General features: G+C 51.0%; 6 protein-coding genes across 6 annotated transcripts; 3 read left to right on the forward strand and 3 right to left on the reverse strand.

Annotated features, from left to right (window-relative positions):
* Positions 1-790: 790 nt before the first annotated feature.
* MAA_09887 (NAD dependent epimerase/dehydratase) lies at positions 791-1,743 on the reverse strand (the record flags this gene model as incomplete). The annotated part of the gene is made up of 2 exons (XM_007827885.1): positions 791-1,554; positions 1,605-1,743. The coding sequence occupies 2 exons, from the start codon at positions 1,741-1,743 to the stop codon at positions 791-793; spliced, it is 903 nt and encodes a 300-aa protein (XP_007826076.1).
* A 1,701-nt stretch (positions 1,744-3,444) lies between these two features.
* Positions 3,445-3,669, reverse strand: MAA_11063 (non-specific serine/threonine protein kinase; the record flags this gene model as incomplete). Its single annotated transcript, XM_011413029.1, has 1 exon — positions 3,445-3,669. One exon carries the CDS (start codon positions 3,667-3,669, stop codon positions 3,445-3,447), a length of 225 nt encoding a protein of 74 aa, XP_011411331.1.
* Positions 3,670-5,974: 2,305 nt separating this feature from the next.
* MAA_09888 (uncharacterized protein) lies at positions 5,975-6,310 on the reverse strand (the record flags this gene model as incomplete). The annotated part of the gene is made up of 1 exon (XM_007827886.1): positions 5,975-6,310. The coding sequence occupies one exon, from the start codon at positions 6,308-6,310 to the stop codon at positions 5,975-5,977; it is 336 nt and encodes a 111-aa protein (XP_007826077.1).
* A 2,257-nt stretch (positions 6,311-8,567) lies between these two features.
* On the forward strand, positions 8,568-10,395 carry MAA_09889 (MFS transporter; the record flags this gene model as incomplete). The annotated part of the gene is made up of 4 exons (XM_007827887.2): positions 8,568-9,031; positions 9,088-9,188; positions 9,255-9,424; positions 9,466-10,395. 4 exons carry the CDS (start codon positions 8,568-8,570, stop codon positions 10,393-10,395), a joined length of 1,665 nt encoding a protein of 554 aa, XP_007826078.2.
* Positions 10,396-10,773: 378 nt separating this feature from the next.
* Positions 10,774-12,006, forward strand: MAA_11064 (uncharacterized protein; the record flags this gene model as incomplete). Its single annotated transcript, XM_011413030.1, has 1 exon — positions 10,774-12,006. The coding sequence occupies one exon, from the start codon at positions 10,774-10,776 to the stop codon at positions 12,004-12,006; it is 1,233 nt and encodes a 410-aa protein (XP_011411332.1).
* A 1,963-nt stretch (positions 12,007-13,969) lies between these two features.
* Positions 13,970-14,698, forward strand: MAA_09890 (uncharacterized protein; the record flags this gene model as incomplete). The annotated part of the gene is made up of 4 exons (XM_007827888.2): positions 13,970-13,995; positions 14,160-14,378; positions 14,433-14,597; positions 14,653-14,698. The coding sequence occupies 4 exons, from the start codon at positions 13,970-13,972 to the stop codon at positions 14,696-14,698; spliced, it is 456 nt and encodes a 151-aa protein (XP_007826079.2).
* Between the last annotated feature and the right edge of the window lie 1,081 nt (positions 14,699-15,779).

Here is a 15,779-nt window from a genome sequence, read left to right on the forward strand (position 1 = left end):
TCAAGCGCACCGGTGGACCACGGTGGTATCCGGGAACCAAGTAAGCAAAGCACCTGACAAGTAAATTTAGAACCAGACCAGACTGTAGATGCGCCTGGTGCGACCACTATTTCCCAGGTGCCGTGTTAATCTTGACGAAACGTCGGCACAGAGTACATGGGGGGCAAGTGCTTAGCCTGCGGCGACTCACTCGGCAGCGACAGCTCACCCTAGGCTACACATCCAATCTCAACTCTGCGCACGAGACATGCAATCTACATACAAAAGAGCGCATCCGCGAGCGCTTCCACAAAACGGCGACAAACAAAAGGTCCAGATATCCAAAACCCGGCAGCACCCGCCACCATGCGACATTGTCGACCAACCATCTCGCACACGCCCATCCCAAAGGGGAAGTCGGAGCGTGGGGGGCGCGGAAGATGCCCGAGCTTTATTGATTGCGCGCAAAGCGAACATTGAAGTTGAGATTGGCAATAAAATAGTTGGTAGGTTGAATTTCCAAGATACTGGATAGAAACGATTACCACGCAGTGAAAATGCCATTGTCACTCAGGGATACCAAGGCGGGGAGGTGGCTACCTTGGAGCTAACAGGGGATTTGCCACGTTTTGGCCCCGATGCAACCATCAATGATGGCACGGGACAACGTACGGCGACAAGGTTCATAATACACCGTCTTGAAGGAAATACCGACCAGTACGCCTATCTTAAACCCATAGATAGAGCCACGCCCAAAACCCCAACACTACAGACAACGCCACAGGGCCGTTGGAAACCCCCAGAAAAGACTTTACAACTGAGAAACGTCGTATCCCAGCGGCACAGCCAGCGTATAAACAACCCTGCCAACATTAAACACCCGACACACCAGCCCAATAGCAAAAAGCATCACCAGCAACCACACCAGTATCCGAAACGCCACATTCCTCATCTGGTCCCTGTTGCGGCGGCGCGACTGGCGCACAAACTCCTCGTCGTCATTGACATTCGGAAAAGCAGCGTGCTCCGGCACCGGCTCCCCCAGAAACTTGCACAGCGGGCCCCAGCCCTCGGTGACCTGATACTCGAGCAACCGGTCCCCCGGCACGAGGCGGCGAACCTCCTCACAGTGACGCCGGAAGACCTCCTTCCCCCGGCCGGCAAAGTCCCCCTCGAAAAAGGTGTCAAACAACTTCCTCAGCAGGGGGTAGTACATGCCGGCCGCCCAGTCCACGCGCGACAGGTACCCGAGCTCGGGGTCCGTGGCGCGCCAGTACACCGTCTTGAGGGCCGAGGCGTGCCAGGCGTCGACGTCGCGGGTGGTCAGGACGACCTTGGCCTCGGGGTACGCGGCGATCAGGTCGGCGGCGAAGGCGGCGGCGGGCCAGCCGCTCACGGCCTGGCAGTGGCCGAGGAGGCGGTCCCAGTCGCGGCGGGTGAAGGGCCGGCGAGGCGCGCCGTCGTACTTGGCGCAGAGGGCGTCTGTCCAGAGCAGCGCGTCGGGGGGGTTCTCGAGGCAGCTTGTCATGTGGTATGTGTCGAGGTAGCCGAGGCGCTTCATGGCCGCGCGGAGAGCTGCTTGTTGTTAGTGAGTGAGGGGGCACACGGGTCGGTGAGTTGCTTACATGCGGTGCCGGTGCGGTCTAGGCCTAGGATGAGGACTTTCATGGGGACGGTGCGGACGCATTTGCTGCGGTTGATGTCGGTGTCGGGGGTGAAGATGTCGGTGAAGGGCTTGGGTTTGTATTTTGAAGAATGATGCATTTTTCTGGTCTTGGCATGTGCTGTGTGAAGTAGGACGGGAGGATTTTTTTTAATATCCTGGATGGGTTAGGGAAAGGAGCGATTTCGTGAAATTCGTAAAGGAGTAAGAAATGAGGGCAAGAGGGACAGCGAGGGGACGAACTGTGCTCTCGAAACTGAAGGGAATGGAATTATTCGATCAGCGTTATATCGAGTACGGCATGAAGATGGGCGATTTCCGGCTGAATAGGATCGGAAGTGCCGTCGTCGTCATGGTCAGCGTCGACGGGCCGATACGTGGTGACCCGGGAATTGCCAAGACGTACAACAGCCGACGACCCAGACTATCGTGATTAAAAAAAGAGGCACGGGGAGATGGTGCCGATAGTTGTAAGCGTGTGATACCCCGGTCTCCCCGGCGAGCAGGGCGTGTTTTTGGCTTTATTTTCCGTCATGAGGCTGGGGCCAATTGAACAGGCCTCCAGTTTTGCACCAAGTACAACTCGACGCAACCGAGACGCAATGTCGGAGGATTCGTCACGACTCGGCCGCGAGAACTGATGCTTGGTTTGCAAGTGTCGTCTCTCCACCAGGGAGACATGCGCGCAGGGGCATCACATCACACGCCCCAGGCCTTCTTGCATGGATGAGCCCGGTAGCACGGGGGCTTGTCGCCGATAAGATCCAGATGTCAATTCATGTCAATTGGGTACTGTCTGGTGCCTTGAGGCGGCACATTGGCGTACAACAGCACAGTGACTTGCTGGTGACATTGCCGCGTGCAATGACAATCAAGCCTTGGCGGTTGTCTTGGCAAAGCAAAAACTAGGCGAAAAGAACGGATAAACGGCTACTTTGTGGCTCTAGGGGACTGCTAGTCTGCTTGCAGCAGTTTCATTTGGACCGAGTGCGCGGGGAGGCTTGATGACGCGGCTTCTAGGCTTCTGAGCTTTCAGCGCTCGACGGTGGGGCAAGCAAGTTCAATGTTGACCAGACACTTTGAAAGCCATCATCTCAAACTTGGGGTCAAAGTCGTGTTGGTTAGTGGACCAAACGTATTGAGAACTCGCAGCTCCAGATGCCGCCCTGACAGGCAGTTCAGTTGATGCTCAGCCCCAATCCCCCATTCTTGGCCACCGCGTCTTCCTTTTGCCCCGACGGTGCACTTTCTGTCATTGAATTGATCCCAGGTGCCGTCGTTATTGCCGGCGCTTGCCAGGGCGGCTGTATCCGCACCACGCACAAAGTAACATTCGCTGTCCGTCACCCAAGCGCCGGGTTGTGGGCGACTGCCTGTCGTGACGCGTTTCGCAAATCATCATCATTCTTCACTAAGTTCAGCCGTGTCTAAATACAGTTCAACGGGAGGCCATCAGCTCCATGCATGGTAGCCATTGCCTCGGCTACACCCTGCAACCTGCCGCCATCCAGTGATGACGACGCCCGAGTCCCTGAGCGGCTTGCCTCCTCCCACATTCCGGCGCCTCCACCGAATTGGCTTGGACTCATGTCGACATGCATTTCCGCTCACACATCTACTAATGATCCTGAAGCAGGTCCACAAGATTCGAATGTTGAAACAACCCGTATGACGGGGCATCACCGGTGCCGAATCGACTCTGTGGACCAAAGTGCGTCTCGCACAAGACTTTGCCGCCGCGTGTGAACTCTGAATACACCACTGAAGCCATATCCAACAAGGACGTGGCCGTTGGGGAGATTTCACATCGGGCTTTGCGACACAGCGGGAACGTGAGTTGGGTTTTTATACTCGATGATGACCTTGACCGTCATGAAGAGTTGGTCGACACGGAGTCGAATGCCTCCGGGGTGAGCGATTTCCAGTGCTCCTCCGTCGTGGCTCTTGTCGAAGAGGGTAATTTCCTTGTAGTCATTGTCCCACCGAGCTTTGTGTTGGAAAGCGAAATTAGTCTCCTTGCCTCCCATGGTCCAAATGATGCTTATGTCCCGCCTTACATCTTTAATATAATATTGATATAATAGGAGCGTCAGAAAGGTCCTTCTATTAAGCCTAGCTATTGAGGGATCTAAGTCTTTTTATAGCTAAATGTAGCTATCAAGGCCAGCAGGCAATCCGGCCGAATCTAGCTGCTTGAGATGTTGTTGAGACGCTTAATATTCTCGGATATTCTCGGCCATAGGGCTTGTTTGAGGTTCTAACGAGTGTTTTGCCGTGAAATCAATAGCAAGACCTAACTAACTAGTAAAGAAGTATAAGATAAAGAAGCCTAGACTATAGATAGCGTTTATAGTCTATGTATAGAGGTAATTGGGCCCTAATATTGTAGCTATTCCCTTAAAATCAGCGACTTGAGATTAACATGGGTGGTAGTCGAGCGTGCGTACCTCGAGTACTCGAGCTACATCTTCAGCTTTGCATGGTAGGGCCCTTATCCGCCACGATATTCTTTCCCCTCCTCGCAGCTAGTGCCTGCCCCAAAGCCTTGGTTGTTACACTTTTTGACGGCCTCGGAACGGTTGACTTGGTCGCGGCTTTTGGCTAGGCACTCAAGAACCTTGTCGTTGGCTATTTTGAGACACTCCGTTGACCATTCTGAATCAGGCTTCGCGTTACCTGGCGTTTGTGACTCAGTCTTCTCAGCAGTGCCCTGTTCGCCCACCTGGCCAGCCGATGGTAGATTTTTTTCCAATTCTGAAAACTGTGTTATCCCTGTGGCACCCTTCCCCCCCCCCAAGCTTTTGTAAAGAAGACGGCCGCCATTCAGGCCTGTGAGTTCAGATAATTCCACAATCTGACACTTTCCTGTTCCTGCTTGTCCTTCCTTAAGCTTCTGCTCGTTGGGGAGGCCGGATACACAGCCAACATTCTGGATGTCCTGGCCTCGAAATGATAGATTGACGGCTTCATTCTCCGGACAAGCATTTCAATTCTGCCCAAAGAAGAGGCCTTTGTGGAAACGGGTCTCCTGTAGCGTTTGAGGTCGCGACCACGTAAACGTTTGCCCAGCCACCGGCGCTAACCCCCGCGGCACCAAGAGCACCAGGTAACAAGGACAAGACGAGCATAGTAGCGTGATAACTGGAAACGAGTTTAATACAAAGGTAGTAGGAGATGTAAGCAACTTGAGTTAAAGGCTCGCGGTTTGTTGTTTTAGTTTTTCTAGGTAGAAGCTCCTAACTATTTTATCTAGATGCGATTTACAAAGCTATATATGTACAAAAAAGCTCACATAGTAACTTTAAGACAAATGCGGTATTTATATAGTATCTAAAAAAGTAGAAGTTAATTAATTAAGTAGTTCATGCTTTATAAGTTTTATAACAACTAGGGTTCCCAAGATATGAACTAGTCAGGGTGCTTATTAGATAATATATGCTCCTAATTGGAAATATACCTTAAAGGCATTTTAAGAAATTCTAGATAAATGCATTCTAATATAATAATAATATAACCTAGTATAATAATATATTTGGAGCTATAAATCAAACGCAAAATCCGACCAGGGAATAAGGGCAGGGTTTTTAAAACTGGGTCACGGACGCTATTATCAGCCGATAACTTGTCAGTTATTATCTGCTATTAGGCTACATACTTATGTAGGTGGAACTAGGTGTCGTATTCGTGCTAAAGCATAATTCCAATATCAGTCGATAATTTGCATGGCGTTATTATTATCATGCCGCCGGCCGGCTAATAGAAAACTATTGAAAGGCCACGAATTTATTGTATCCACCTGAACTAGAATCTTGCACTAGGGTTTGGTATTCCAATATCGACGCCTTTGTCTGCGCTGACAGGTCTCCAGGTGCGGCCCTCGAGGCGGTAACGAAGCCGCCCGCATGGTACGCCAAACTCTGGAGTAGCCGTGGCCAGTTTGGCGCCAGGAAATTCTTCAATATACTTTAAGGACTCCTAATCTTCACTTCCATTTCAATATGCCAGAAGATTGGAAGGTGGGTGAATAGAGGATAAAATTAGATCAAGGTGCTGAAAGGTGGTTATATGGGTGATCTGGTTGGTGCGAGTGTTGCGACATGGAGTTCCAGACAAGCGTGGCGTGGCACGAGTAGCACCGGCGACGCATTATTGCAGTGTGTTAATTATACAAAGAAAATATCCATGACTCGGCATAGTAATTATGGTGTACGGAGTAGAGTAATAGTAATAGTATTGCAGAAAGTAACCAATCATGTAGTAAGAGCCAGCGCCATGGCTTCCTACAGCATCGTTGCCCGCCCAAAAGGCAATGTACTTGTGACCTTTGTATTCTTACTCCATAAGGTTGTAGATCTGCTTATTGTCCGATCCGGAAGTCCAGATCAAATGCTCATTGTGATCAAGAATAGTTGCTTGAGGATGCTTTGCTTGCTCAACATAGCCACGGGGCGAGAAAAAAGTAAACAACTCTTTTGTGCATCGGCTGTCCTGGCGAACAACGTTTGGCCGGGGGGCAATACGCTGGACAGACTTGAAGTCTTGGACGGGGTATTTGCCCAGGTTACCTTCATCATAGCTTCCAGACGAGACGTATACTGTTTGCTCAGCGTTGGCGACACAAGCGTGAAGGGATACCGCAAGGCTGAGGACCGGAAACATGGTGGCCATGGTGGTGACAAAGCCCGCGACATCGTACGAACTTGTCGTCTTGCAGAACCACATCATAGAGTTGACGACGCTCGAGCAAGCAACAGCTTGTAACACCCGATGCGTCTAGGAGGTTGAAGGGAAGAAGGTTTACGGTGGCAATATTCGAAACTAACACGAGATCATCAACAGGGGACATCACCAGGGGAAGAAAAGGCTAAAAAAAGGTATCCCCAGATTATTGGTCATGCACATCGAGGACTAAAACATGAAACAGAAAACGTGACTGATGCTGCTCTCCCAGAAAAGCTAGGCGAGGAAACAGCGGTAGCGTGTCGTGGGAGACAAATTTGAGGAGTACAATAGAATATGTGCGGGACGCGCAAGATCCTCACCACGTCAGCCTTCTCCAGACTCGAATGTACAAGAAGGTACTTTGGAAGTACATGCCATGCTCTGTCGACTATCGCGTCAACTAAGGTCAGCCACAGAGGCCGGCGTTGAAGAACTGGTAGGGATTGAATGTGAAGCAGCCACAAAAAACACCGCAGAAAGGAGGGGGAGGGGGTGCGTAGGACGGGCTGCCGAGCGCCACGTCCGTCTCCGCCAAGCCCATCGGCTCCACGAGAACAATCGACCTGTGTTGAAACCGAAACCGTCTTCTTTCCCACGCGAAGGAGCCGGATAAGAAATTTACCAGAAATATACTAGACTCGCTCTTAAACACTGGCGTATATTCCGTGGTAAATGTATTTTGGTTTCTGTAAGCTGAATAACTGCGAATCAATTAGTAGATCCCACCTGGTGTCGCCTAGAGTCTCTAGACCCCTGACTTGCGAAGCCACGCCGTGGCTGTTGGCAAGGGACCGAGGGCAGCGGAACTTTGTTTCGCGCCTGCTCGAACGTGTCCGAATCGTCAATAACTGAGTCTGCGGTCAGACATTTTGTATGCTCAGCTATAAGTGGACGTTTCCTGTTTAACACCCCCCTTACCCTGCAAGAGGCTCAAATCAAACGCGCCACTGACAACCCTTGGCCCGGTGATACCAAGCCCCTCCATCAATGAGGCAAGGGTCATTCCTGTAGCCGCAGCTGGAATTGGTCGTTTATTCTCCCAGTGCCAACACCAGCAAAGGCCCGATAGCCCCCAATTCGGCGGTGGCCGGCAATTGAAAGAAGCATACGTAACCACCAAGTTGACACTGTTGCCGACGACCCAAAGCTGAGACTATGTCTTCTGCGGAATTGCGACGACAGGACCATTGCTAGAAGCTTACAAGTCTATTTTTGCCATTCATTCCGATGCGTTCGCGTCTTGCAGAGGGGCCAAGCTATCGTTTCCGGGTGATGTTAGCAGCCGTTAAGGTTCTGGGGGATTCCTGCTCGCACAAGCTTCGAACGTTCTTTCTAGTACTGACCAATGGTGTACGACATCATCTTTCGCGTGCGCTTTTGCCCTTGGTGTACTCCGTATCCTTGGCGCGTACACCACACTGCCCTTCAAAGTTTTGCAATAACTTGCCTCCGTCGCTGACGTAGTCGAAAGGAGCCATTGGCCGCGGCTCACACACATGCGTGCTTATCAACCAACCCTTCCAGCTCGCCATCCTTCATATGTGACATCTCAACACCGTTATTTTTTATCAACAGATCAGACGCGTAAGCAAGTCTAGACGCCAAACGCTCCTTTCATTTCTGTGGCGGTGTCTTCGACCTCCTCTTACCGCCAAGACACCAACACTCCGAGGCTTCCGATTTGCAGCCGACGCCTCAGCCTCAGCAGTGCGCATCGGACGAATCCAATCAACTGATTGTAAAGGATGTGCCTTCCGATGAATTGATTTCAGGCGTTCTTTTCTTAGCGTCTGGTAGCTACAGTGTGGTGCCGATTCGGCGAGCCTCCTGGGTTCATTGTCGCGATCCAAGCGGTTGAACAGAGGACGGTGAGAACGGTTGCGCTCCAGGTTTACCTCCAACAAGCCCTCGACGCCGAAGCATCAATCTGAGGGCATCGGATCATTGGTGTCAATCTGCTTTATCTAACTCCACTGGTTATCAATCTAACTCCGTATTACCACCTTGAATGATCTTTGCTTTAGACCCTTTTATGTCCTATTAATCAGAGGATATAAAGAGCATACCTTGGCCAAGTTGGCAGCAACAACCAATGTGCTAGGTCATGGCGAGCCGACACAGATGGTTTCGTTGGTCAGACGAGACCCCCAAGGCAAGGACCCGCGACAAACAACATCCTCAAGCCTGGGACAGTTCTGCAAACATGGTAGACATGGAAAAGTTTCGGGCATATCCTGCCGCCTCATCTGCCTTCTATCATGGGAAAGACCAGGACCAACCGAAGGAAGCGATTAGCTGGCGTGCCGTGCCACGGAAAGAGCAGCTTCTTATTCTCTTCGCATCTCGCCTCGTCGACTTCTTGCAAGTGACTTCATTACAGGCATACATCTTCTTCCAGCTCAAACACTTTGACGACCGGCTGTCAGATGCAGAGGTATCGAAACAAGCCGGCATACTGCAGGGCTGTTTTACCGGTGCTCAAGTTCTCACTGCAATCCTCTGGGGCAAGGCTGCGGACGCCAGTTGGTGTGGCCGTAAGCGCGTGCTTCTCATCGGCCTCGCTGGTACAGCTGTATCATGCGTAGGATATGGATTCTCAACTTCATTTTACGAAGCAGCATTGTGGAGAGCCTTGGGCGGCGCCATCAATGGTGCTGTCGGCATCACGTAAGTACTGCGGTCTTGATCTATCCAGGCACCCTGCTTATTTCTGAAACGATTAGTCGGACCATGATCGCAGAAGTTACGGTAGAGAAGAGATACCGATCCCTGACCTTTCTCATCTTACCAATGAGCTTCCATATAGCAGGCATTATCGGCCCAAGTAAGAATGCCTTTATCGGGAACTCCCAGATGTGTAGCATTGAAGTGGTACTGATGCGTGTGGCAGTTCTTGGGGGCCTGCTTGCAAATCCGATCGAAATCTTTCCTCAGGTATTTGGCGAAGCAGCGATATTTGAATCGCAGTGGATATACCAGAATCCATATGCCTTACCTAGTATTGTTAACGCCCTTCTTCTGACCATCTCGGCCATTGCAACATATCTTTTTCTCGAAGAGGTGAGTGGCCATATGTTGGAGTCGATTGATCTCTGGCGGAGCTGACAGACGAGAAGACTTTAGGCGACAGGAGCCGACATTTCGATTTTGGCTTGTATCTAGGCAACATGATTAAGTCAAAGATCTTCGAGCATGCCGGCAAGCAGTCGTATCACGCCCTGCCAAAAGGTGAGGACATGCCCATAACTACACAACGTGTAGAAATGTACAGGATACAGAAGACAACGGGAAAATTGTCATTCAACCAACTCTGGACTCGAAATGTTGTATTTACCCTGCTCACGAGTGCCCTGTACGATTTCCACCTCGGTTCCTTTGCCAATATTTGGACCCTGTTTCTCTCAACTCCTCGATATCGAACATCGAGTCACACGGTTCAAAAACAATCGTTGCCGCTCCTATTCACTGGGGGTCTGGGTATGTCAGCAGCAACGGTGGGGTTGGCCACCTCTATCCTGGGCGTTTTGGGGATGATCATCGAGATATTTTGCTACCCACCCATTCAAACTCGCCTGGGGACTCTGCCGTCATTTCGGTGGTTCCTTTTCCTGTTTCCAGTGGCGTACTTTATAACTCCATATATATCGATTCTTCCGTCGTCAACAGAGCCACCACGGCCGTCCAGTGGCGCGTATGTATGGACAGGTCTGATTGTGGTTCTGCTTCTGCACACCACGGCGCGTTCATTAACTTTGCCGGCCAGCATTCTCTTATTGAACAACTGCAGTCCCCATCCTAGCGTCCTGGGGACCATCCACGGCCTGGGACAAAGCGTCTCGGCCGGCTTCAGAACCGTAGGGACCGTGGTTGGAGGGCGGTGGTATGGATTTGGGCTGGACATTGGAATGGTCGCCTGGGGTTGGTGGGGAACAGCTGCCGTGTCGATATTTGCATGTTTGACGGCGTTGGGGATGAATGATGGAAACGAACATGAGAATTTTATGAATGGCGAAATGGATGACAAATGTTGAGAGGCCTTGTGAACTAACTGCCTGTAGGTACATTTCAAGATAGAGTGAGTTCATTCTCACATAACAATGAATGTCACGCGTTGCTAGTTGCCAGATGTATGCCAGCTGTCTGTGAATTTACGCAGCTGGTGACTAGATAAACGGAACCTGTGAACAAATCATGCTCGCTCTGCTTGCGGTAACACTCTTGCTGCCAGTGTGAAAATTGAAATATTACCTTCTACTACGCTCTCCTGAACGTACCCACTGATTTTCTCTCTACGCAAGCCAAAAACTCGGCGACTCTCTACGAATATTTTACACTCGGCTGCTTGCCTAGGTACCTAGGTACTTGAACAGCTGCCAACGAAAGCGTCTGCTTTTCTCAGTTTCCTTGAGATGGAGGAAGACACTACTATGGTTCATGTGACCACTGAGGCAAGAGACTCGGGCCCCCCAGATGCTCCTTCCAGTTTAAGCAACGGCAACGAGGTGCAGGGGCCAGATTTGATGGCCAAGCCGGCACTCATGGAAGAGTGCCAAACCGAGTCTGACTATGACACCCTAGCAGAAATCCCATCCTCACAACTGAATGACGAAAATACGGCACCAGATATGCAACAAATTGAACCTGGTCATCCCACTGCTCCCGTCGACCCCGTTCCAAGGAGACGTCCCGTTGATACAGCGTTCGAGATGGATGAAGATGACTACGAAGCTCTGCGACTCTCGTTGGGAATACCTAAGCAATCGGATGGGTTTTTGAACAGGAAAACATCCCCAAGAGCCATTCCAAGCCCGGCCACGCCCGGAACACAGATCGCACAGGAATCTCGAACTACTGACAGGCATCTGGCGTCTCCGATTCAGCTCCAACCTCGGCGTCGTCCGCCGACCAGTTCTAGTACGCCGCTAAGTGAGGCACGGAATGTGTCCAGAAGATTCCCTGGACGACCCCGAAAGCGTGCGTACCAGTATCTCGAGCAGGAGGCTGCTTCGATCTTGGGTGATGATTGGATCTTGCAAAAGAATAAGCTCACCTCGAACATGAATGACATGTCCAATAACGAAAAGAAGCCACACCTGGCGAGCAAGTCCTCTTGGAACCCGCAGCAAAAACGCACACAATCTGGGACTCAAAGCACTTTATCCACCGCGACCTGGACTGTGCTCCCAAAAGATCGGCTTGAGGTGGTGCTACAAACCAAACGAAGCACTCGGCTGGCTGCATATAAGGAGGCTGATGGTAGTAGCAAAAGTGTCGCCGAACTGCCCAAGAGAGGTGGTCATCGCGGAAGAGGTCGACCAAGAGTTTTGCTAAGCGCACGAAATCAGGCTACCAGCCGGGTTGAGAAGACGGCTGCCGTGATATCCAAGAATACTTCAAGTGGCAGACCTAGGAATGCGACGCGGAGAGTCATCGGTGGCAGGGTTGGCGTTATCGGGGTGAGACGAAGTGAGAGAACGAATGCCGGCAATCTCGACCCGGCCAAACATACAATCACTTCTGGCAGCGTTGAGCCAACTATGAAGAGTGTAGTTGAACCTGGATCTCGACGGGGCAGACCGCCAGGTCGACCAAAGCGAAGAGGCCGGCCACCAACCCGTGGGGTGTCAAGCGGACGGAAGTAGTATCGAAGAATTCGATTTGACGGGGGGATACTGCCCCAAACAAAATGAAGCATATGGGTGTGAGTTTACGGCGGCTACACGTTGGCAACGTGTGATATTGGGAGGATGGGTTTATTGCCACCACCTGTGTTAAATATCTGAAACGGCCTGGATCTCACTTAAATACCCGAGGTATACGAGCATTTCAGATAAAAGAGCTGAGACAGAACTGGTTCAAAACATACACGTTTCTTATCTTAAAGAGCCAAGCTGGCGGGGATGGGGTTGTCCAAAACAGCCGTGGCTGACAGCTCTTGTTAAATGCGTTAAAGGGTGCGCGGCTCTCGTTGATTGCGTACACTGGGCGTTACGGCATGACGCCAGGGATCAACGCTATTTTCCCCATTGTCTTGCTGTATATAATTAGCTCGTAAACGATTGGCAGGCCCTCAGAAGTGGTTCAGGAAGAACAGGATGTCCACTGATAAACTAGTTGACACTTTGCTATTCATTTCCGTACTTTAATAGAATGTTTACCAAAATACCAAGTTTGGAGATGTTTGGGCTCTCCAAGTCGCTGGGTGTTCTTTCCGATGTCACCCCTGAAACGGGTTTCCAACCTTTACTTCGATCCCTGAGATAAGATACCTGCCACATTGCCCGATGATGTAAAATCCACACGAAATAGGAGAGAAAATACACCGCTTACTATTTCTAAGAGGCCCTGAACTGGCTACTGAGCTGGAATATCGACGAGCATACGTGGTATTGGCATTCACGATCCACGCGTATACATGGGCGGATCGTCGGATGGAAAGCCGTTGGATAAGATTCCACCGCAACTTACAGAGCCCTTCCTGACTGTCTGCCATCACCTGGGCCTACAGCTTGTATTGAGCTACGTGGTAATCTTCCTGAGGAACTGGGCAGCAACTGGCGATGGTGAAGATGCACCGGACCCGATCAGTTTCCGGATCTTGCGCAGATGAAGTCAATGGCCAGTTTCACACGGACACGAGGCGAGGATACGTTCTGCCACATCCCCGTGCTGGTTGAAGCCAAAGGCGGTCCGTTGGTGTCCATGCTGCTCAACGCTATTGCGGCAGCTGAAGATGCAAATCCTTTGTTTGTGACCAGGGCCCTCAAGCTGCGGCCCTCGTATCTGATAAATGCCCGCATGAGCTAACATTTGAAGTTACTTGACTCGAGACATGTAGGTTGGCGAACCCCCATGCTCGACCATCGTCGTCCTGGGCGCATGTGCAATCTGGGCAGGACTGACGGGGTAGAAGATGTCAACATTGAAGTGCCAAGAACAGGGTAGAGCATTAAAAATCCTACATTGGCGCCATGGTCTGCGGCCGGCTTTGACATTCATTGCGACGTCGCGATGCTGCTCACACGTGAATAGTAATTTCTCTCATCAAGTGTCGCCATCTAGCCTGGGACAACGTTGAAACGTCGGCCACCATGGGACTACGTGACAGGCTTTCCGCAACGCGAGTTATGCCGCTTTATTCTAAGACAAGCAGTAATCCAGCCCATGATTCTCAGACACTGCCCTCCTTAGATCTACCGTTTGGCATGAACGATGGCTTTAAAACCTGCTATGAGGGTCCTGGGTCGATGCCCGGATCCTACATCTGGGTAAACAAGCCACCGAAGTAAGTGTCCAGCTCTGTGGCAAAGGATTGTGATGGTGTGGCGATCAAAGTCTTCAAAATCAAGGGCCGGGAAAAGCCATGTATTGGAGGCATCCATCCGTTAAAGTACCATTCCGCTGACGTTCAGAACCCAGTGCTCGTCGAATCGCTGAAGCCAATCTTTACAGAGAAGATTGGATCCCGGCTGGACACAGAGTACACGCTTACATTCGCCGAACCATTCCAAGATTTGTGGTTTTATCAAGAGGAAATCGCCAACCTCGCAATGACTGCCGAAAAGGCGGACGCCTTGAAGCCATACCTGACTCCTACTAGCCACCATGAATGAAATGTTCGCTGGACTCAGGTTCGCCAACAAGAAAATCTAGCAGATCGCTTTGGGTAGACTTCAAAAGCGCATGGGCGCTGTTTCCGCGAGATTGTCCAGTGTGCAGCTTGACTGAACGCCAATATTGTCGGACATCACAAATACCACTCCACAAAAGGCCTGTGAGAGTACAAGGATCCAAGCATTGAGCGAGCGAAAGCAGCGAGGCGCAGTGCCAGCGTCGCCTATGAAGATGTCGACTTCGACATAGATGATGATGAAAATGGCCAAGAAGCGGCGCCGGACGAGCAGACAACTGCAGGGAAGAGGCGACGACTTACTGATGCCGAGATACTGGAAAATGAGATCTTTATGCCCGAGAAGCAAGAGGATCTGGCGTACGTGTCCGGACTTATTGGCGGGTATGCATTGAAGAATATAAGCTTTGGAGTGAGTACGGTGAATTCGACCTACAGTAAGCCCAAGAAGCTGACTGGCTACACAGTGAACTTTTATCTCAAAGACATAGAGCCCATGGTATGTAACGACAAGGCCTACGAGCACTTGGTGTACGACCCCCAGCAGAAAGACTTGGTGCTGTCTTTCGTTGAGAGCCACGGCCGCGCATCCACACTAGATGGGTATGTCATGACGCCGGAGGGAATGGAGAGCGGCATCAGGGTTACAAACCCGCAGGCGGGAAAGAGTCAATGGCTCAGATGATGACAACGGCGGTCTGTAACGGTGAGCGCTGTGCAACTACCCGCGTTTGAGGCTTTATTCGTCAACATACCAGGGTTATCGACAACTCACACGGGCATCTGCGGAAATTGACAATCATTCAAGTCGTAGAAACACGTCATTTACTCAAAATACTGATTTATCCAGGTGAACCCGATGACATGGTGTCCTTGGTCCGACCTTGTCAGGCCGGGTACCACCAGTCTTGCATGACCACCGACTCAACCAGTACACCATACGAAGATTGTCGAGGGAGACAGAAGATGGAGGTGGTGGCCTGACAGGACATTTGCTGCCGCGTAGGTTGGGGTCTGTTCTGGAGCCGAGCGATATACTCTTGTAATGCCACGCTACTGCGTCGTGTTGCAGGAACCAAGGGTGCTCAGGTTGACGCCATTCGTGGGCTCTGCGTCAAACCAAACGCATTTGAATCCAGCCTGCTTCCGAGACACACCTCTATGCCATGATAGGAAACTATACTACTGTCAAATCATGGGTATTGAAGAGTATACAGTTTATAACCAACCACTTTGGCCCAAGATGACGGTGACGACCCGTCCCGTGTGGCATCTAATGGGGCCAAAACCTGACAAAATCGCCAGACTTCAGCTTTTTACCGTCATGGCGCTACAGGGCTGAGTCCATCGATGCGTTGATCTATGCATGAATTCAATTTTGTCCCAGCCGCATCTGCAAAGGTGCCCTGTAAACACGTGGGCTATGTTGTTCTCAGGCAGCTTCCATCTGCACTCTCCAAGTTGGCCGTTTCTATTAGCGTGAGATACATGTACCACGCTGTAAACAGGGCAGTAAGCTACAGTCGCGATAATCGGACCCCAAGATGAAACGATCGCTACTCATGTCTACTTTTGTAGTGTCTTCTGCCACCAGAAGCGGCACAACATTGAAGGCATGACGCCAGACGGCGGGCGCACCGCGTCGTCAGAGTCATCACGAGCAAGCCATGTTTTCGGAAGTTTGCCGATCGCCGGCATGTCCCTGTTGGAACCTTGGCAAAAGCTTGTCTTGGGTCAGATGCCACCGATTTGTTCAGGCTGGCACCAGAAATTGCCCACCAGGTC

The sequence above is a fragment of the Metarhizium robertsii genome (genome assembly GCF_000187425.2).
Source record: "Metarhizium robertsii ARSEF 23 chromosome Unknown MAA_Scf_4, whole genome shotgun sequence".
NCBI classification, from domain to species: Eukaryota; Fungi; Ascomycota; class Sordariomycetes; order Hypocreales; family Clavicipitaceae; genus Metarhizium; species Metarhizium robertsii.